This window comes from Phyllostomus discolor, chromosome 4, assembly GCF_004126475.2.
Source record: "Phyllostomus discolor isolate MPI-MPIP mPhyDis1 chromosome 4, mPhyDis1.pri.v3, whole genome shotgun sequence".
In the NCBI taxonomy this organism is placed as follows: Eukaryota; Metazoa; Chordata; class Mammalia; order Chiroptera; family Phyllostomidae; genus Phyllostomus; species Phyllostomus discolor.
In genome coordinates, this window is record NC_040906.2 from 140,705,661 (window position 1) to 140,729,078 (window position 23,418).

At 38.6% G+C, this 23,418-nt stretch overlaps 1 protein-coding gene across 4 annotated transcripts in view; it reads right to left on the reverse strand.

The window, feature by feature from the left end:
• The window catches only part of IMPG1 (interphotoreceptor matrix proteoglycan 1), a 119,607-nt gene that overhangs the window by 80,845 nt on the left and 15,344 nt on the right, over nt 1–23,418 (reverse strand). For 3 of the 4 annotated variants that reach the window (XM_036024376.1, XM_036024375.1, XM_036024377.1), the window contains exons 2-6: nt 11,791–12,024; nt 4,990–5,156; nt 4,693–4,721; nt 916–980; nt 265–344 (exon numbers count right to left, since the gene is read on the reverse strand). In XM_036024376.1, coding sequence (XP_035880269.1) covers nt 265–344; nt 916–980; nt 4,693–4,721; nt 4,990–5,156; nt 11,791–12,024 — 575 coding nt within the window. The remainder of the gene's footprint in view (nt 1–264; nt 345–915; nt 981–4,692; nt 4,722–4,989; nt 5,157–11,790; nt 12,025–23,418) is intronic. The other variant, XM_036024378.1, reaches the window with a different exon arrangement.

Genomic DNA, 23,418 nt, shown 5'->3' on the forward strand with positions numbered 1-23,418 from the left:
CTAAAGAAGGCCCCTGCCTTCTTGGAGTTTATACTTTAGTTGCTTCTTCCTCCCATCTTATCTCTAGTTTTCCATCTAGTTTTACTCCTCAGTCCCTGGGATGAAGTGAGAATACTAAATAAAACGAAGTCACTGACTTCATTGGAGTGATAAAAATGCAGCACTGATAATACTGAATGGCCAGTCCATCTATTCTCTTATTCTATTTCACTAATTTAAAAAAAGGGCATGTGAGGAGTTTGATTGACCCTTAGAACTTCTTACGATTGTAGGCATCTTGGTATCATTGAGGAGTGTGTCATCAGGAGTAAAAGGAAAGGGCCCGACTGAGACACTGGCAACACCTGTGGAAATTTGAAAAATAACAGGCACAGAAATGAGACTAAAGAAGTGTACATTAGAAAAAGTTAAAAATTTCATGCTTTTCTGTCATTCTGGAATCCATTTTTATTTTAAGATCACATAAATATGTTTTTGAGCAAAATATAACTAATACCACTGTTCCCAACTCAGTCTTCATTTTTCCTTTCTAGGACCAAGTTTGATGTTTTCTCAGTAACATTGCAATTAAATGGTTTTTGCCTAATGAGATCTGGTTAATTTCTTTCTTGGTGACTATATAAAGGATGCAGAGACAGGTGTTTAGCTTGGATTTGTTTGTTTGAAAATATGGGTAATGATTGCCTCTCAGTTGTAGGATAATGGGCAATTTGGTTTTACTTTTATACTTTTGTAGATTTTCCAAGTTTTATACAACACATTTAAATAATTTTATAAGGTTAGAAATATGAGTTAGTTTTGAGAAAGTACATTATAAATTTTTCAACTTTAATTAAGGATTGCTTTTTACATAACATACTTTCCTAGTGATTTGAGTTAAGGTTCAGAAGCAGATGAAATGAGATCTAAGCTTACCTGTTGAAAACACAGGGGTCTCACCAGGCTCTCCTAATATCTCCTCTGTGGATATCTCATCTTTTCTATTAGCAAAATAGAAAAGAAAGAAGAAGTGGTGTAAAGGAGCTTGAAGACAATAGGGGAAATGCATTTCAATTTGCCTATATTAAATAGGCCTAAAACTTAGAGAGAAAATATACTTTAACACTAGTTTACCTCTTTTTCCTTTATAGAAGCAATCTTCTAATAGATTTTCATTGAAGAAAAATTCATCCCTCTTCCCAAGACAGTTATGTTTGACTTCAGGGCTTTTCATAAGCATTTTGGCTGCTTGTGTGGTCCTGGGGAACATTTCCCTAGTAGCAAAGGTGATTTTGGGGACTGATGTTTTATAGTCCCTTGTGCTTGAACTGTGTTTTTCACATCAAAGATAATTGATGACCTGAGGATCTATAACTGAATATTCTTGCTAAAATCTCAGACTCTCAAACCTGCAAATCCAGAGAGCCATTAAGTGTATCCAATAAAGTAACTCTTGTGGTAATGGGAGAGAGATTTCTGGATAATACAGCTGTGTGAAATCTCTATTCTGTAGGTAGCCGTTGCCTGCAATGGTAACTAACCAGGAAGTTGTGGGTAGGTTCACAGTGCCAAGTAGTGACAATCTGGGATATATTCTAAGGGCAGATCCAAGGTGATAGTTGTGGAGTTGTCGGCCTATAATATTGGCCATTCTAGCAAGCTTTATTTAGAAAGGAAGGTTAGTAGTGGTATTTTTTGAACCTCATTATAAGATTTGTTACCATAAATTGTTAGGTCTCAAAGGATTGTATGTGTGTTTGTGTAAAATAGTCATGGTTGACTGATATATTTTACCCAGTTTTCTGTGGCTCTTGATGATGGAAGACCAAAGGAATTGCTCAGTGCTCTGTTGTGGTAGATTCTTACAGATTGGCCAGACCCAGAACTGAATGTTTTTGCTACATTCAGTTCTGTCAAAGTGCTAATAGGGGAAATGCACAAAATCTATCAATCAGCCTGGCCTGGGTTCTAACCAATCAGAATGGATGTTAGTTGTAAACATAAATGACTACATTGGTGTACACAGGCTAACTTAAACTCAGACTTTACAGTGGAATTTGGAATTTTCTATTCTTGCTTGTTTTGCTGGTATTGTGCTATGTGTTTAGTAGTTTTTATGGAGGTAATATTTAGTAAACCTCTCATTATATTAACATTATAGCATTTGTCATTTAGACTTTTTTTCTTTTATAGATCTTTGTTTACAGTAAGGCCTCCTTTTTTCTATTGTAACTTTGATATCCTTGTTCTACCTTGTTGTAAAAAATAAGCTACCAAGAAGAGTAGGCACTAAAATGCTGGCTACTGCATTAGCTGCAAGTTGACAGCCCACTCTGTGCAGGTGTGATTCTGCCGCTGCACTCACAGACCAGCTGAGGAGCTGCAGTGTGGGAAACTGGGCTTTATTTTAATGTCATTTGGAACGGGCAGATTGGTGAGCTCACCAGGTGAGAAAATTTTCTGTTTTGTCTTCTTGGAGAGGTTGGAAATAAAAGGGTTTCTTCCTCTCCTCTTTCTGTCTTTAAAAAAACAACAACTTGGTAACCATAGATAATGTAAAATGTTTGTCTCTTGTTCCGTCTTTCTCCCTAGCAATGCTGGCAGGCACAGAAGATGGAATGGTTCTATTTCTTTCTTTTTCTGGCTTGAATAATTGTTTCCTGTAATTTTTAATATCTTTCTATCAAGACTTGGTACATTCTGTTGAATTTTTTCTTATGAATGGCCTCTGCTTTATTTTTCATTTTCTTTTTGGAAAGTGTAGGAGTCAGTAAGCATTGTCCTGCACTTAAATCACAGGAGTCAGTGACTCCGTGTCTTGTGAACGATGTTCACACTGTATCTATTACTAACATTTCGCTAAGTCACCTTATTTCTTCTGGCAATAACTTTCAAAAATTCATAAAAGTATAGCTAGATAGACATATTGAGGACTGTTATATATTATAAATAAATGAGAACTTTGCTCAGCTCTGCAGCAGTTCGTAGAGAAATAGAAAACAATTCCTGCCCTGGGGATGTTCACTCCCACAGGGAAACAGGGTAAAGAGAGATGTTAAAAATGTAAGTGACAAACAGAACACACAATCCAAAGCAGAGACGGATACTGCAGACTCAGATAGGTGGTTAAGACCTACTGGGAAGGTGGGACTCTATTGAGAGTGGGATTTGGAGATGGAGTGGAGAAGGCAGGAGCTTGCAGACAAGATGAAAAGGCTCGGGGCCAGAGTCTGGGATGAGTAGGGTGTGTGCTCTGAAGAAGTGGCATGGTGGCAGCAGTGAGATCAGGGTAATGAATGGCAAAGGTGGAAAGTTCAGGGGCTGAGGGCCTTGACTAATTAGTTTGGACTCTGCCTTGGTGAAGGTCCTCGCAGCACACTGATGGCTCACTCAAACTTTGAGTAAAATTTACTAGAGGGATTATTTACTAGGTTGTGGGAAGGGTCTAAGAACAGCGACAAGTGAGTGTGTAGAAACCCATGGCTGTTAACAGAGCACCCCTCGGCCAGGGAGGGTAAGAGGATGGAGCAGTTACCACAGCTTAGAGACAGAGAAGGCCCTGTGGGGAGGGCTGCCTGATAGGAACTGAGCTGAAGTCGAAGGGCACTGGCAACCCTTGAAGACTTGGAAGTTGGGGGTAAGGGAAGGTGATACTTTTGTTTACCTCATTCCAATCTCCCCCCTCCTTCTGATATTCTGCTCCCCACTGGCTGCCCCTACCTGGAAGTCAGAGGACACAGAGTGCCAGGGCTTCAGTCTCTGCCCAGGCTTCTGTACAGAGTGCCTGAGGAAGTACAGGGAGCGGAGATTCAGAAGGGCAAGAGGAAGGGGCGGTGTCTTTTGAAAGGCATTGAACAAGGTTCAGTGTAAAAAAAGGAGTATGTCAGACATATTAATCCTACAGCAATTATAAAAGTTAAGGTGGGAAAGAGGTTAGAGTCAGTGCTATCTATTAGGGGGCTCAGATTTGACATTTTTCACAATGTAAATTAATAAGGTTCTGAACCAAATTGTTGGCAGAGGGAATGGAAATAAAGGAGCAAATGTAAAAAGCATTAAAAAGAATTGCAAGTAATTCATACAGCCAAATTTATGTCTCTTCTTGTATTATTATTATCTTCAGATTTTGACTTCTAATTGTTATAAAATGTATGTAATTTGTGAGGTTAGACTTTGGCAATGACATCTCTCTTCTTTAATCATTTTGTCTAATGTACTTTTCCTTTTCCTTTTCTTTAACAGTTTGATTTCCTTGTTTGATATTCAGTTCTCATTGAGTGTATAGCTGAGTGCTTCAGTAACTTAGTATGAGAAATACTAACATTTTTATGGAATACCAAACAAGAATTCAGCTTGCTTGTTTGTTGTATTAAATATTTTCCTGATGTAACTAATAATTTACCATAAATTCTAAAGATCATACTATTTTAATAGCTCTTTACCTTGTAAGTAAAAATACACATTAGATACTTATCATATACTTTTATCTGATAACATAGTAAAAATTTGTATCTCAGTCTATAAGGTCTAACTATTTCCCTTTTATATACTCATTTATGTTTAGCACAATATAAGTATAATTTTTCCATCAGAATAACCTACACAGATCTCAGTGGCTGGCACAATATTATCAAGGTACAATAGCTGAGTTTCACTCCATTATGTTATAGTTCAAAAATCAAGAACACGCATCACTCTATTTTGGGTACTTACCTCTCATGGAAGTTACTCTGTTTTATTCTCTGCAGAAATAGAAAAGTAATTTTAACAAGAGATAATGTCAATTGAAGAACTCAAGTCTATTTTCATTCCCTTTTCCCTTTAACTTCACCTCAACCCTCATGTACAATGTTATTTTGCAAAAATAAAATTCCTGTGGTCCTTATCAGATATTTCCAAGCATTTCTTCAACCAACCCTTACACTTTGGAAACCAAGTCCAAAAGGGGCAGGGACAGGAGGTCTGGGGGCTATTAGGGCAGTGTGCCAAACATACAGTGTTTAGGCTCACCTGCTGAAGAAGATCTAGGTGTTCCTGGGAGGTGCTGAAATTTTTCCCAATGTCAAAGAGGCAGAAAGTCTCCTGCTGGCAGAGGCTGACCCAGTCCTGGTATTCCCCTGTGTCAGGGATGCGATCCAGAAAGATCCGATATGCTTCCCACACTGCTTCCTGACACACTGCAATGAAGCACCATTAGAATGGAAGATCCCCTTATCCTAACACAAGCACAACTTGGAACATGGAAACTTATAACATGGAAAACTCTTTCATGGCTCATGCTGCTGACACATTAACTTATGACCCATAGAAATTAATTCTTTTAGCAACTATTTATTGAGTGCCTAATATGCGCTGTGGGGAAAAAGAAAAGAAGGAAGATAGGAAATATGAGAGAGAAAGAGTGTGTGTGAGTGTGTGTGTGTGTGTGTGTGTGTGTGTAAGACTGAAATTTAAAATAGGGTGGTTGAAGAAAGCTTCATTATAAAGTTGATTTTTGAGCAGTCTGAGAAAAGACCCCAAAGTTAGAGAATGCTACAAGGTTGAAGGAGGAACAAGGAGGTCAGTGTGGCCAGAGCCAAGGTGAGAGTAACGGGATGAAGCTGTGGAGAGAGGGACACAGAGAAGGTAGGGCCTCGTTGACCAGTAGTCTTTGAACTGGGCACAGGCACTGGCTGTATCAAAACACGTTCCAAGGGATAGACAGGCACATGCACAGTTTAAATAGAATCAGTTTCTAGACCCCAGTTTTGCTATCATGTTTTTCTAACATTGGTCGGTCTAAGGGTGCACCTTTCCTTCTTCACCTTTCCTTTGATCATCATTCTTCCCCTTCCGTTCATCCCTAATCCTGCAGTAGCACAATTCTAGGCTGCCACACAAAGGGATAATTTGAAACAATAGTCTTGAGGTTAAGAAAGCAAGTGAATTTAGGGTGGATTTTTGTAATTAGGGATCTTTCTGCTTCTTTGCTTTTAACACGTTAGGAGTCCTAATAGAGTAGACAGCTGATAGATCATTAAAAATAATGATGACAGCTCATGAAGTGATTGTTAGCATATAATGCAAAGGGAACTTAAAGAATAAGGATGTTACTATAACAAAACTCCCTCTGTTCCCATCTACTTATTCATGTAACAAGTTTGCTCAGCATGTAAGTGAAACTAGGTAAAAGAGTAAGTATAAAATTGATGTTAAATCCTGCCTTATTATAGCAATAAATAATATGAATAGTAAGCAATGGTACATGACAAAGCAACCCTGTCTATCCAGAGGCAGGAGCTAATGCAGCTTAAGCTTGAGAACTTCATTTAAACTGGCCTCTTCCAAAGCCTTGTTCCTAATTTTGTGTTTATAAACATTAGTACCCATGAAACCTGTATCTGGTCTTATATCTATCTGCTGATAATGACTTACTTAAATTATTTGTCAAATTTATATCTACTTGTTTTAATCAATTATATATTAAAAGTAATTATAAATGCAACTGAATCTGGGAGAAATTTCTCTGAACACATAAGGTAACAGGAAAGAAATAAAAAATATAATTTCAATTTATGTACATATTTGTGTTACTGAGACATATTTTAGAGCAACCAATAACAGACTTTCAAGCTTCAAATAAATTCCATTAAGATAAGACTCTGAAGTGGGAAGCAGAATGGAAATGTGGATGTATGGAGAGAGGAACCATGTGACGTTTCCTACTGTTAAGAGTTCCTTCAGTATTTGTTTAACGTATTGGATGGAAAATATTGAGTGGCTGTGGTAGATTCCACCGGATCCATATGACTGCTCTAATTCTTGTTTTATTTTCAATATCAATATTTACAACTCGCAAAAAGTTAACATCCAAGTATTTAAACTTAAGATAAAACTTTATATGTCAACTGATAAGTATGCAAAGGCATGCATAGTTTAAAAATTATTTTTGGGGACTAAATGAAAAAAATTTAGATGACTTCTGTTGTAAGCAATTATAATATGTTGATTTTTTTTAACCTCTCGAGGAATGGGGAACAATTGGAGGCTTTGGACAAGGAGAAGCTGACATCACTCGATTTTCTAAAGCAACTGTTTGACCACTGTGCTAAGAAAGGGGTTGTGGGGAGTACCAAGGTGAGAGAAGGCCGGTTGAAAGACCCTTACTCCTGTGCTTCGTTCTCCCTTGCTCCCTGGTTACTCTATGTCTGGATTTCTTTTATCTTTCTGTTGTAAGAGGCAAAGAGAATTCCAGACCAAGAGAAGCTCAGGTTATTTATCAGCAGCAACCTGAGCAGAACGCCAGAGCCAGCAGAGGGCACAGTCCCCACCACTTCAAATGGGCAGTTAGTGCTCCACATCTGGGGAAGTAGCAGAGGTCAACACACCTGGAGACCAGCAAGATAACCTCTCACTGGAGAGCCCGTGTTTGTGATTGTGATCTCTTTTCCACCAGGCAAGGATCAGAGAGTTTTAATACTTTTCCTGATACCAGTCATCATGAAGGCTTTTGATCTTCATCTCCAGTCAAGAGTCTACATACCATGCAAGAAGGAAATAACATTTGTTTAAACTCTGATGAGTTGTGGGCTCAGTCCAAGCAAACCAGCTGCTCTTGCTCTCCTTCTTGCCTACATACTCTATACTCTCTTGGGGGATATTATTTTGCCTTTCTATCTTTCCTTAATGAACCTTCTAGTTTAGTTTAAAAACCTATTTAAGTGACAGATATACAGCAATATATAAAATAAGTGAGCCCTGCCTTTGAGTGCTTAGTGTTGGTGACTCTCACTAACAATATCCATGAGTAAAACATCTGGGAGGACATAAACTTGATAATTCTTCGTTTAACAGTTCAATGCACTCTTGCCTGCATTGCTTTTGGTTTCAGATGGACTTCCTTTTGTTTCAGTCCAATTTAAGGCTTGTTTTGGTGCCAGAACCTTCCTAGCTCTGCTCCTTGGCCTTCTGCCCTTTTTCTACTTAAGGACACAGAATGCCCCCATCCCCGTTAAAACCTACTTTTCACAAAGTCTCAGAGAACTTTCTCCCCAAGGCACAAATGTCTGAAGCTGCTTGAAGAATTATTTCCCTGGAGAATTGTGGTTTATAGGGATCAAAATGTCAGGATTAAACAGGCATTAGTAGCTTTTGTTTAGACTCTTTTTGAAGGCCAATTTTTTTGGTGATGTCATTTTCTTGTCCTCCTGGATGCACAGAGTCCTTCTATGATCGGAGAACAAGAGCACCAGCCTATGACCTGTCAGGAAAGCCCCTTATCCTTACCAGGAGAGCATCAAAGGACCCTTGAAACTTGTGGCCTCAAAGGCTTTTTGGACTGGGAGGAGTCTAAAAACTTCTGAAAGTTGGAATTTTCTACTCCCTTGACTTACCTGTCCTGCTCCATTCTTCTCTCAACCTACTGGGAAGGATTGCGACAGGGGAGAAATCCAGAGCCTTGCCCACCAGTCTTCCCACAGTTGCTAGCCCTTGCCTGAAATCTGAGCATAGAGCCACAGCTCGTCTGCTGACGGTCATACCCTTTCTGCTGTTCGAAGATGTAGGAAGAGCCCCGGGGAACACAGGCCCTGGGGACCAGGCATGCCCCAGGACAGTGCTTAACATGGGGCTGGCCAAAAAGTTCACTTAGTTTTTTCTATAAAATAATAAGACACATTTTCATTTTCACCAATAACTTTATTGACTTGGATATTTTGAGTATGTTAGCTATCTGCTGAATGGTATAACATTGATGTTCTCAATTAATGTCTCAATTTGATTGCTATCAACTCATTTGGTCTACCTGACCAGTTAAAAATCTCCAGCACGAAACTTTGCAAACCACTTTAGACATCTTCAATTGGTCACAGAACTTTCTCCACACAATGCACAAATCTTTTTTGCATTTCAGTTGTGTTTTTACCTTTCTTGAAATAGTAAAGCATAATACCCCAAAAGTGATTTGTATTTTCTTTCATCTTCAATATTAAAATGGCTACACAAAAATTCACCAATTTTGATAAATTTTTTAAAAATGTGCACTGAAATGTCAGCTGTCACAATACAATCTAACAAAATTGTTTTGAATGGAATTTAAGACAACTAAGTGTTACTAGAGCCACTTTATAAAAAATAAATGAACTTTTTGGTCAACCCAGTATGTGGGAGGATTAAGGCAGACCGACGGTATGTGAAATGCCTGCCGCAGGGGTGGGCACCCATTAGATGGAGAGATAATGCACTGATGTGGGAGTAAAGTGTGGCTTCTAAGTGCTCTGCCATCAGCAGTGGCCTTGACAGAATATGTCACCTCACTTCTTATCTGTGCAATGGCGGTGTTAGACAGATGTTGTTCAGACCAGTGTTTCTAGAATGTGAAACTGCACGTGGATTACCTGAGGGTGTTATTAAAATGCAGATTCTGAAAGTAGGTCTGGTGTGGGATCTAAGAATCTGCACTTCTAACAAGTCACCTGGCTGGTGATGGCAATGCTGCCGGGCTGTGGACAACATTTGGAGCAGCAAGAATTAGGACTCCCTCCATCTTTAACTTTTTCTAAGCCACGCATTAATGTGAAAGAAAGCTCTAGCTTTTGTTATTGGGATTGGGAGAAAGAGAGAAGGAGGGACGCAGAGGAAGGGAGGAAAGGAAACAGAGGTAGAGACATAGGGGCCAAAGGTTTGAAGGCAGGCAGTTACAAAAGAGGATGTTTCCCTGGGTAAGAACACAGGGGACACTAGCAGAAACAAACCTGCCTGTTCTGTGTCTGTGCTGTGTGTTGAGCATGTTTATGGTCCAACCACGAAGCTCAGAACATTTTCACTTCTGTTGCTTTAAGCATTGGGAAAAGAAATAGCTCAATTTGATTTGAGGAATGTAGGAACTTTCTTCCCTAGGTTTGAAGGATGTCAACAGATAAGTTTGTAAAATAAGCTACGATTACTCTGTCAAAGGAACATTGCTTTATAGCTGGATCTTATTTCTAGTTTCTTTATGAACTGAATTTGTTAGGCCTGAGAAATCCATGTTGATGAATAGTAAAATTTCATATCACCCATGGGCAGCCATAAAGATAATGGACTGTCATTGCCGTGGGGAGAAAACGGTTGTTTGATTCATCCAGGGAAGCAAGAATGAAAGAGGCAAAGCTAATAAAAAATAAAGAGCTAATAATAAAATTCAGGGCTAAAAATTTGGTTGCAGCAATAAATTTTCTTTTCTCTAAATACTTTCAATGAATCCTATTTGTGAATGCCATAAAGGATCAGAAGTTACATGAAAAGGATTAGCCATGGTCATGTTCATATTTGATGTGATGCGTATACTAAATGTTCATACTTCCATCTGTGAACAAATGAGAGAGAATTTACTCATGCCATTGTCAGATCAACATGTAGGCACACTCAAAATAAATAATTTACACATGGCACTCTATTTTCTTTGCATTCCCAATGGCCTGTTTGCTTCCTATGTTCATCAAAAAGCATTTAGTGAGAAGCAGTTATGCACGGGTACTGTACTAGGATCTCAGAACATTAATATATTGCACTTGATTTTCTACTATTAGAGTCTTTCTTCTGACTAGGATACAGTTCTTGTCACTTCTCTGTGGTGTGGCTTCTGTCGGAAAGCCAATATCTCTTTATTTCTACATAAAATCTGCATAAAATGAGACATACGAGGAACATAGGCTTGATATCTTTGATACTGTTAATTAATTATGTCTCCAAAACCCAGTAAGAACTCCTCAGATTAGTTCAACCCTTGCACATATTCCAGATGTAAATACTCAAGAATTTTTGGGGATGTATCATGAAATGCTTTTCAGATGTCATAATGTGCAACAAACATATTACAGACTAGAATTGAACCAGTTTGCTCTAGACAATGAGCTTGAAATAGATCAGTGTGACTGTGGTTTTTGGAATGAAAGCAAACATCTAGTATGATCAAGGTAGAAATCACTAAACCTCCTCAACTTTTGCATGTAAGATGGATTGGGTTTAGGCTTCAGCTAGACAAGACGGTTTGCATTATTTGGAGCTGTCTGGGGAATTAAATAGCAGCTACTAAAGATTCTTTTTTTTCCTTTAAAGAATAATCCACAAAAATTCTTTCGTCTATGGTAAGTGAATGGCAAGGACAGCCACTGATGGTTGTGGTATAATTGAACTCTGTAATAACTCCCAGGAATGCTGTAAGAATTCTGGGATGCTGTTCTGGGGTAAAACTGCCCTCTTAACACCGCTGGAAATCACAGTAATTGTGCTATAAATCCCATTAACACCCTGCATTGTATCTTGGTAACCCTGTTAATTTGTGATTCCTCTGCACTTGGATGTGCATCCAGGTTTCTAAGCTTCAGAAGTTTTTGCCAAGTCAGCAATAAACAACTTCAGCTTATCAAGGAGGGAGAGAGTTCCTGGATTGTAATGTTGCTTTTGAAAAATAAAATCTTAAGTCATAAATCAACTTGTTTAGATTCCTGATGTTGCACTCATCCTGTGCTTCATAATAACAACATTAAAATTCAGTATTGAACTTTGGCAAAAGTAAATGAGAGAAAACTCAGATGCCAAGACTTTCCTGATGACTTGTCAAATGCTCTAATGGTTCTGTATTATACAAGACATCATTATAAAGCATAAGAGCAAATACCTGTCATTGTTTTGAATGTTTATTTTTCATTAACCTCAGATTAGCTGGCTGATTTTTATAACTCTTGTGACTAAATGAGAGACTGGGAGTTTTGGGTTGAATGTGACCTATAGATGAAGAAAAAGGCAGGGATGAAAAGAATGAAAGGTTAAACAGGTTTCATCCCTTCTTACCTCTCAATCTGTAGTACGCTTGAAGACTGGCTAAAATCTGCTTCATGGATTCCTGGGGACAGACTTTAACCCCAGCTGGGAAAAATGCTGATCTTTTTGTTTGATGCTTTGTCACATTGAATATTCGTCTCATGGTTGACAGTTTGTACATTTTTGCAGTATTTTCCGTTGTTTCAATTCTTGGGGCATTGCCTATGTCTTTAGTTTCAGAGCGGTCCATTTTAATGGAGAGATCTATAAAAGAAAGATTGATTTCCTAGTGAATATATACATTTATGTGATATATATGAAACAAGTGAATGGAATAAACTAAAAATTATAATTCTCTGGTTTATAAAAGTTCTATTTCAGTACAACTGCCAAATGTAATATTCCAATGACAAGGCATTTTCAGAAGTAAGTGAATATTATGAGCTGATCAAGTATTAAAAAACCAAACCCCAACATCTCAAATCATCCTACCTTTAGGAACTGCCAAATATTGAAACCATTTCCCACACATCTCTCTAAAAACCTCTCCCCACTTAGCACTCAAGCCTCCCGAGAGATAAATCTTTTGGTGAACATTATAATTCAAGTGTGGAATGATATAGCATTGTGGTACCCAGAGGTATACTCTTGATGAAGTGGAGTGCTTCTAAAAACCTAGGGGTGTGAAATGGTAGCAAAACAACCTTCTTGCCTATTAGTGGCAGTCCTAAGATTTCCATATGGGTGGAGCTCAGAGGGTGTCAATACGGTTGAAAGTGAGTTAGGGCCTTAACATCTTAGAGTTGCATTTACAGAGCAAGCTTCTTATTTTATGCAGGGTAGTGAGAGGAAAGATGAAGGGGCAGGCAAAGAGAGGAGGCTGGTGGAGAATTTAATCCCCCAAGCCATTTCTTCCTGCTGGTTTTGCTGTGTCTGCCAGGGTTAGGTCTAGACTTCACTTTTAAGTGACTAGACTAATCACTTACATTCAGTGAACAGTTTCTTGTTTTGAATTATTCCATATGTATTATCTTATATCATTCTCATGGAACCTCTGCTATACAGGTAAAATAGGGACTGTTTTCCCAATTTAACACACAGTAGGGTCCTGAGGGTTGGAGGCATAGGGTATGTTAGAGGCGTGGTCAGACCTTGAGTCCTCCTCTCCCACTAGATCCCTGTCCTTTCATCCATTACAGTGTTTAAGAAAGGAATTCTCAATGAACAGTTGGGACCACTCATTATGGCTCCTCGGGACTATAAGCATTGATTTAAGAGCTAAAAGTTTAAAGGGAATGAACTGGTAGTTGAAAGACATGCTATCAAAAGGGAGCATATTTAATAGAAGACTGGGAAAAATTTTGAGGCAGCAATATTTCTCTAAGATGATAACAAAACATGAGTATAACCTGCATGGTGGTGAGTTGGCTGCCATCAACAATTATCTCTGGGTGAAGTTCAAGTTAGAAAGGGAAGAGAAGGCAAAGTGATTTCAGAAAGACAAAAAACAAAATGAAATCCTATCTTTTTCAGAGGTCAAACATATTAGAAAATTTTAGTTAAATAGATTATAAATTTGAACAAAAATAAATGCAATGATATTCTATTATATTGTAGATTAATCATCAGGAAAACTATTCATAAGCCAATAGTTTTGGGAAATAGTAATATTATTGAATGAGGAAAAGATAAAAATGGAAATTAATGCATTTGACTATTCAGAACTTCTAAATATAGATAAACAGCTAATACTCATGGTGATTACTTTCTAAATTTAACTTAAATTTGTATATTAATTGTGAAAAAAAGTAGTAGCAACACAAATCATAGGACATGCAAATATTGAAAATGTTTTAATAGTGCCAATGTTACCTGGGGCACTGGCTTTGTGACTTGCTAGCTGTATAACTTGGATGTACTTGATCTCTCTGTGCCCAGTCTCCTCACCTGTATAATGGAGGATAAAGATGCCTAACAGGTTCCTGTGATATTAAATGAGTTAGTTGTATGTGCAGCACTTAAAACTGTTTTAGGCATAGTATAAGTGCTCAAAAAGAACTCCTTTATCTGATAATCCACCTGTTCACTTCCTGGCATCTTTCTCCCTCTCTAATACACTGTTTCCTGATACTGCTCCTCTGTCCACAGACTAGACTGTGCACGCCCTAAGTCATCTTGTGCTTTGCTGCAGTGCTTCTCTCGTCTCGCGCTTGTTTGTTATTTCATACTCGAGGGCTCTACTCGTCCTTCCTTATTTGTTGGGCTCCTACTTTTCCTTCAAAGGACAGCTTCTAAGCCTTCTCTTCTCTTCTAAGCTTCCTCATATCTCACGTTCAAAATTCATTCGTTGCTCCATCCTGCTCCTCTAGTGCGCCTTCTATCTCTTTTTACTGATTCACCATGTTCATTACATGCCTGTTATGTTTCAGGCCCAGTATGGTAGGTATATCATGGTAAATTAGATGAATAACTGTCATGGAACTTGTGTTGTAGTACTTGCACAGGAGTTTACCCCTTTAGGCTGTATCTTTGTATTTGCAAACACCACTTTTAAACCACAAATACCTCATTATGGTAATCCTGCCCTCTCCCAAGCCTTCTTGGTACTTGCCTAGCACAATGTTTTGTACATGACAAATATGCAATACATATTCATTAAGTGAATTAATGAGAAAAGCCTATGGAAATAATAATTTATTTTTACAATATATAAGTGAGATTCATTTAAAAAACCATTAGACCATGAAATATAGCTTCATATTTCCTGTGCACCTACATTACTGAAACTCCCTTTTAAATTTCTACTCCCTTCTGCAGTATCTAGTATCAGAGACTTTGGACACAGCCATCTTATTAAAGATAATATCTTAAGTGAAAAGATAAAAATTATTTTCTGAATGAAAACCAAAAGAACAGAAAGGAAATGATTTAGGCATAAAGTGTATTTTAGTTAGCATCCCCAGAACTTTTCAATTTGTCCATGAATAAATAAATAAAAATGGAACCAATTAAAAACATGGGCATCCATGGGAGAGAATATTAATATTGTCTGGCTTTTTAGAATGATAAGCCCTCAACTCCCTGACCCCTCAATTATTGTCCTTGATAGGCAAAACCACACACATGGTTAAACTCAACCCTTTGCCTACTCCACACCAGCACCATGGTAGCTGAACATGGCTGGAGAAAAATTCCCACCAACAGGACTCCCTTTAAATTTATGATCCTTAAATAATATTACACTACATTTCCCTGGTCCATTGAGTTTCACACTCTCTTGGAGAACTGCACACAACTTTTCTCAGATTTCCTTCATTTCTTGACAATTCTGACTCTCAGCCGATGACCTTGCCTCAAATTTTATTGAGGACAAGAGGAGCCAGAAGAAAATTTTAAGAATTTCCAGTATTGCATCTGCTCACTGGCTGTGTCCATTCTCTGATTCTCTGCTTTCCCTCCTGCAACTACGTGACAAGCAGTCTGTGCTCCCTCCTGGAGCCAATTCTTTTCCTCACGCACTGGATCCCGGCCTTCTCACCTCTAGGGGGCGTTCTTGTGGAAACCTCCTTTTGGTCACCGGCATCATTGTCCTTCCTCTTTCTACTGGGTTATTCCTATCAGCCTACCAAAGTGCTATTTTTTTTTCCTTCTGTTTAAGAAGATTCTCTTTTGATACCACTTCCCTTCCAGCTCCTGGCCCATTTTTCTATTTATCCAGCAAAACTTTTTGAAAGATCTGTCTTTTTCTCCTTTCCTAAAACAAAGCTCCTATATGTGTAAGGATTTCTCTGCTAGTAGAGCAAAGTTACCAACGTTTTCCTCCCTTCATCCTCTCCTCTTTTTTCCTTCATTCTTTTTTATTTTGATTGCAGTGTGCTCACAGAGCCTGGTGTAGTCAACATGCTAATGCGAAACTTCACCAGAAGGTGTCGCTACCTAACACATAATGTACTGAAACAACGTTGGACAAAATAATGTACAATAATCACTTCTTTGAGTTTGGAATTGTACAGGTTGAGTACTGACATTTGTTGATGGGTGTGGTAGTGAGGGGGGTGACTCTGTAGCTAAACAGGCGTTCTGAGGTAGGGCTGAGACGGCACGGTGGGATGGACTTCCATCGGGTCTGAGAGGTTCTCATGAGAGGTCCTGGCAGATGGAAAATATTTAGATGGGCAGGAAGAACGATTGCGTGCCCACGGGCAGGGCAGTTTGCAGCAGGCAAAGAAAAGTGGTCAACACTAAAGGTTTGCATTTGGGGTTTAAATTAAATTTCTTTAGCCACTGTATCCTGGGGCTGACCCAGATTCTGCAACCTGTACAGCTATGACAAGTTTGTAACTTTCCAGTTATACAGAAAGGGAAATTAATGAAATGACTGGATTCAACTACTGAATTCAAACATTACTTTATCGTAAGAAAAGTTAAATCTGGCCACGGGTGGAGTGGCAGCTCTGAAAGGCCCCTAGTAGGGCCTTGGATCCTTCATTTATTGTTTTAAAGTCAGGTTGCCTAAGCATTGCTTAAGCATGCCTACTAGCTAATATGAAGGCTAACCCTTTGATCAAAAGCATGTTTTCCACTTTAGGTTCTAGGCTGGTGACCTTGATGTTGACTGATATCCTGGAAGCCATTACAGATTACATTGTCTCCCTGTCATGTCACTAAAGAGTATATTTTCATCTTTTCTGCATCAAAGTTAGCCTCCAGTCATAGACTGCTTGCAAAGTTTCCATTTCAGGGCTCAACTGTGCCCAAGAATTAGTTTCCTTCTTGATTACATATTATAGTGGATCCTTGCTAACCAGTTTGGACCATTCCTCACTAGCTCTTTTTTCTAGAGGAAATTTTCTAGCCATCCATCTCTGCAGGCTTACAATATAGGATTACTGTACACACAGAGCGACAATAACTGACAACAGGAAAAGGAGTGTGGGGCTTTCACGGAAGCTGTGTTATGAAAGCAACAGCCACTGGTATAAGCACTTAGCGAACCCATTATTTTTCCCCAAGGGAAAAGGCTGTAAGGTCTTAATGAGCAAATTAACAGTAGAGAAAAAAGTTACTGGAATTCCTATAGAACAAAAATCTCCATTTGAAAAAGAGACTGCTGTAGAGAGAAAGTGGATATATTTCAGGACCAATCAATAAATGAAAGTTTAAAAAAAATTATAATTTAACCTTGTATAAACTTCCCAACCTTACCAAAAAAAAAGTGAGTGGTTGTGACTTTATGTAAATGCTCAGCTTGTTTGTGATCTTTTATATCTGTTCCACCCCCACGTTAGTAGAAATGCTCAGTTACACACCTGGAAATTTTTCTCCACAGAGCAAGGGTGACTAAATGTACATCATGCTTAACATATCTGAATATACCCTCAAAAATTTTGCAGATATTCTGAATACTGTATTTAATGCTGTCCCAGAAAATTACACAGATTTTTAAGCTCACTGCTTTCGGTATGAACATAGGTGCTTCTGTACTTTGCTTTCCCACTTTTCTTCCTACATGCAGTTCCCAATAACCTCACACAATGCCCACCCCAGTGAAAGTGTGCTGGAATGAATGATAGAAAAGAGGATCACAGAAATGAAGGAACGTCCCAATGATTTTCTTTCATAGAATGTGAAGAGAATAATCTCTCACAGTGGTTAGCATGCAGACTGCTGGGTGACTGACGATGCCTGGGGTGGCTGCTGCACCATTGCCTTCTCAGAAGCTTTTGAAACTTGGATGCCATCACAGCTTTCCTTACCTCCTGCACCAGCATTTGCTCAGCACCACCACTCTCTCCTGAGGGTGAAAGTCAGGGTTCCCTTCTCTCAAAGAATTATAGCAGTTGCATTATCTTTCTTCTCATTACAAAAATTTAGCCATTAGTACACTTGATATATCAGAAAGGAGAGGGCTAAAACCTTGGAAAACCATTACAAGAAATAAAAGTTCTAACTCCTATTTTCTATTATCTCTCTATACATATGTATTAAGTCATTCTTCTACCTCCATGCACTATTAAAAAAAAAGAAGAACCAAATTTACAGGTAAGATGCTGGGAAATTTTGCTGATGGCATATGCCGGTTGCTGAGTGGGTAGGAACAATACTAAGTTGAAGAGAGATGTAGAAACAGGAAGGGTCTTGTCTCTGTTGTGACCGGAGCAGGTGGCCCTCTGAGAGTGCAGTGGTGAGCTCTCTGTGACTGGTAAGTGTCAGGGAGTGGAGAGACAGGACATCAGCAGGACCTTGTCTTTACCTGTACCCAAAACAGAAATGTGTGCTAACTTCCATCATCTCGGTGGGGAGACAGAGGAGGGCATATTGGGAAGGGGAGGAGTATTCTCAGAGATAAGTGGTCTCTCTCTGTCCTGAGAAATAAGACAAATATGAGTGAGGTGCTTGCCATGCATGGGGTGTCTTGAAGGTCTCATACACGGTCATGATGCAGCCTTGTGGCTGAAGTCCACTCACTGCCAACCGTCAGTTCCAGAGGTGCTGCTCCTACAGCAATTCCAGGGCCACTGGAATGCCCCCGACTCTCATGTGCCCTCAGGTCCCAGCAGTGCTGGGTCAGGGGTTGTGAGAAACCACAGGAGCAATGTTGTTGCTTCTTCACAGAATGCTAAATTTACTTGAGAATTTTAGCAGAAAAGTTTAAAATGTTAAGGATTATAAATGCTTTCCACATGAATACATAAGCAAGATCAGCAAAATCCTTTCTTCCCTGAAGAAGCCAGTCTTGAAAGTTAGAAGAGTAGGATATTTCTATAAGCTGTGATTAACTGTAAAGTATATTACTTAGAAAAAAATGGTGAGTAGGGTTGGTTTAGTGCTGAGGTCAGTTTGAAGAAGACAGGATGTGAAACAGAATGAGAACAATTATGTTCAAGTTGCTGGCCCACTTAGCTGAGCCTTGTTTTCTGGAGTTGACAGATAATCCAGTGCTTTCTCCAGCAGCCGGATTGTTTCAGCCACCCTCCAAGCATCCTGGCTCAGCAGCTACCTTCTCTGTGTACATGTAGGACCAGCCCCATCAAGCCACTTTTTCTTTGTAAATATTCTTTCATACTATAAAGGCCCTAGATGTGATATTTATAGTGATGTTCTGATTAACTTTTTAATATCTTAAAACTATACTTATAGGGGCTAAGAACAGATGTCAGACACACACATTTTTACTCTTATACATGCATATGGCTCAGGTATGTGAAGAAAGGACTGTTTTGGCAATTAAACAAAGCCTTGGGGTACCCAGCAGACTGTATTAACTGTCTTTGTGAGCACGAAGGAGATGTATAATGTGCAACGTGAAACTTTAAAAAAAAGTGAACATTAAGAAAGTCTATTCTTAAATGTCTTTTGGCCTGTATGTTGCTCAACCACACCTCTGTTCTCCTCTACTTGTGGCTCTGTTTCCCCCAAATCCCTGTTTATTCCTAAGGTTCCACCACTCCAACGTCTCTTTACTTTATTGCCTCCAAGTTCTGGTATTTCACCCCAATCTATTACACAAATGATTTTCCAAAATAAGAACATTTTCTCCTTTAACAGAAATTCCACCTCAATGGTTAAGATCGTTTCTTCAACCCAATACTACCCTAGAAAAAAATCTTTTAATGATCTCATCCTTACATTAACTTAAATTCTACAAACCTTTTTCATTGCTTCTGCTTCTCAATTTTTACCCATGATGTGATTTATTTTTTTTTTGCACCATCTCCATATATTTCGAAATGTGAGTTTGTACAATTATCCAGGTTATGGATAAGAGATTCAGAATGGAATTTTACAAGTAACTCTGAAATAGGTTGACAATGAGTTGTACTTGAACCTCACAAATGTATGGGGTGTTACAATTTGCAGGGCAGTTTTATAGCCTGGCTTGACACAAAGGTGGAATGACATGGAAACCAGAGGGTTGTATTGGAACAGTACCAGGTCATGCACAAGCCAGAGGCAGATTCAGCCCATGATCTGTTTGGAGGTGGGTGCTGAGACAAGTAGCAGGAATTCAGAAACGTACCAAGAGCCTATAATTTTTCCCCCAAACTCGGGAGAAAGCTGACTTCAGAAGCTGGGGATACACCAAGGAAATACCAGGGGATAGGAATGTGGATTTGCTTATGGGACACATTAATGATATATGCCCCGTTCTTTCTGGTTCCAGCTGTTCAGGGTTACAGGAGGAAACATGGGCTATAATTCCTATAACAACCCTATAATTCCTAGGGGTGCTGTATATTTGGGGCCTATTTATCTTGTTAGATTCTTAAGTACTCATATCAGAATCAGCTCTAATTTAGTCCAGCATCTTTATTTTCTGAATCTTTTGGCTGCCTGTGATTCTAATATTATAAACCATGAAATGCACTACTCTGTAGTTTTAGTGCTCTCATGTAAACCTGATCTTGGAATGTGCTGAGATTTCTGATTAAGAGAATTACATATATAGCATCGGTGCAATATTTCCACAATCAATGATATTTTAACTACTTAGGGACAGCAGAATCGGAGCAGTTTACACAGAAACTCCTGAAAATCTCTGCCTGTTAAACATTCTGATGATTAAGGACCTATCTCAGTTCATGCAGAGAAGAAAGTTAAACTTCACTTTGAGTGCTGCAGGTCTGAAGTTACACTAAGATAGCTCTGCCTTCTGAAGCCACTTCCTGAACTTGGCAAATAATTTCTACATGTCTCAGATTTCTAACCTAAAAAAGGACATAACAATAATTCTGACACCGTAATTATATATTAATGTTTACAGTGATATAGTTTCATTTTGTTTTGTTTAAAAGACTAAATGAGAAAACAGGTGTCAAGATTTTGTGGAAGGCCTGGCACATTGGTAGCTGTTATTACGATCTAGTACCTTTGTATTTATTCTGAGGTTTAGGGATAGGGATAAGAAGGAAATAGGATTGCCTGATATAGCAAATAAACTATAGAACCCCTAGTTAAATTTAAATTTCTGAGAAACAATTAATAATTTAATAGTATAGGTATGTCCTGTGTAATAGCTGGGACATATTAAAAGACAAAGGTTGTCAGACTGCTTAAAAAAAGAGATCCCACATGATCATATCAATAGATGCAGAAAAAGCATTTGATAAGGTACAGCACCCATTTATGATAAAAACACTCAGTAAAGTGGGAATAAAGGGAGCATTCCTCAACATAATAAAGGCCATATATGAGAAACCTACAGCCAACATTATACTCAATGGGCAAAAATTAAAATCTTTTCCACTAAGAACAGGAACAAGACAAGGCTGTCCACTTTCACCACTTCTATTCAATATAGTACTGGAAGTTTTAGCCACAGCAATCAGACAAGAAAAAGAAATAAAAGGAATCCAAATCGGAAAGGAGGAAACAAAACTGTCACTGTTTGCAGATGACATGATAGTGTACATAGAAAATCCTATAGACTCCACCAAAAAACTGCCTGACCTAATAAATGAATTTGGCAAAACAGCGGGATACAAAGTCAATATCCAGAAATCAAAGGCATTTCTGTACACCAACAATGAAACAGCAGAAGCAGAAATCAAGAAAAAAATCCCATTTGAAATAGCAAAAAGAAAAATAAAATATCTAGGAATAAACCTAACCAAAGAGGTAAAAGACCTGTATTCAGAAAACTACATAACACTGAGGAGAGAAATCAAGGAAGACACAAACAAATGGAAACATATACCGTGTTCATGGATTGGAATAATTAATATCATCAAAACGTCCATACTACCCAAAGCAATTTACACATTCAATGCAATACCTATTAAAGTACCAACAGCATATTTCACAGACATGGAACAAACACTTCAACAATTTATATGGAACCATAAATGACCCCGAATAGCTGCTGCAATTTTGAGAAAGAAGAGTAAAGTAGGAGGGATCACAATACCTGACACTAAACTATACTACAAGGCCACTGTAATCAAAACAGCTTGGTACTGGCATAAAAACAGGCACATGGACCAATGGAACAGAACAGAGAGCCCAGAAATAAACCCAAGCCTCTACAGTCAATTAATATTTGACAAAGGAAGCAGCAACATAAAATGGAATAAAAATAGCCTCTTTAACAAATGGTGTTGGGAGAACTGGACAGCTACGTGCAAAAAAATGAAACTCGAGCACCAACTTATACCATATACAAAAATAAATTCAAGGTGGATAAAAGACTTAAATATAAACTGTGACACCATTAAAGTCCTAGAAGAGAACGTAAGTAGGAAAATCTCAGATATTTCACGCAGAAACTTTTTTACTGACTTGTCTCCTAGAGCAAGGGACATAAAGGAAAGAATAAACAAATGGGACCTCATCAAAATTAAAAGCTTTTGCACAGCTAAAGAAAACAGTATCAAAATTAAAAGAGAACCAACTGTGTGGGAAAACATATTTGCCAATGATACCTCAGACAAGGGTTTAATCTCCAAAATATATAAAGAACTTACATGACTCCACTCTAAGAAGACAAGTAACCCAATTAAAAAATGGGCAAAGGACTTGAACAGACACTTCTCCAAGGAGGACATACAGAAAGTCCAAAGACACATGAAACGATGCTTAATATTGCTAGCTATCAGAGAGATGCAGATTAAAACCACAATGATATACCACTTCACACCAGTCAGAATGGCCATCATAAACAAAGCAACAAACAACAAGTGTTGGAGAGGCTGTGGAGAAAGGGGGTCCCTAGTGCCCTGTTGGTGGGACTGCAGACTGGTACAAGCACTATGGAAAGCAGTATGGAACTTCCTCAGAAAACTAAAAATGGATCTGCCTTTTGACCCAGCAATTCCACTGCTGGGACTATATCCTAAGAACACTGAAACACCAGTACAAAAGAACATTTGCACCCCAATGTTCATAGCAGCACAATTTACAATAGCTAGGTGCTGGAAGCAACCTAGATGCCCATCAGTAAATGAATGGATCAAAAAACTATGGTGCATTTACACAATGGAATTCTATGCAGCAGAAAGAAAGAAGGAGCTCCTACCCTTTGCAACAGCGTGGATGGAGCTAGAAAGTATTATGCTAAGTGAAACAAGCCAGGAAGTGAAAGACAAATACCACATGATATCACCTTTAACAGGAACCTAAACAACAAAACAAAAAATCAAGCAAAATATAACCAAAGACACTGAAATAGGGGATAGTCTGACAGTGACCAGAGGGGAGAGAAGAGGGAATTTCAGAGGGGAATGGGTAGGGTTTACAGGAACAAATTTGGAGGACACATGGACAAAAACTAGGGGTGGGGGGTAATGGGGGGGAAGAGGGGAGGGTTGGGTGGGTGGGCTGGAATGGGAGTAGGTGGGAGAAAACTGTACTGGAACAATGATTAAAATAAAATAAAAAAAGAGAAAAAAAAAGAGACCCCCACTATATGTTGTTTTAATAAATATATCTAAATAGAAAGGTACAGAGGTGAATTAAAGGATGGAAAAAGTTATAATATGCAAATACTAATCAAAGGAAAATTGATATAGTTATGTTACTATAAAATAAAGTCAGAGGTCTGCTGGTCAATGTTTAATAACCAACACTTGGGAATGGATGAGAAGGCCTGTTTTGTAGCATTTGCAATTTCCACGTGTTAATACTCCTCCCTGACTGATTTCAAGCCACTAATGTGATATT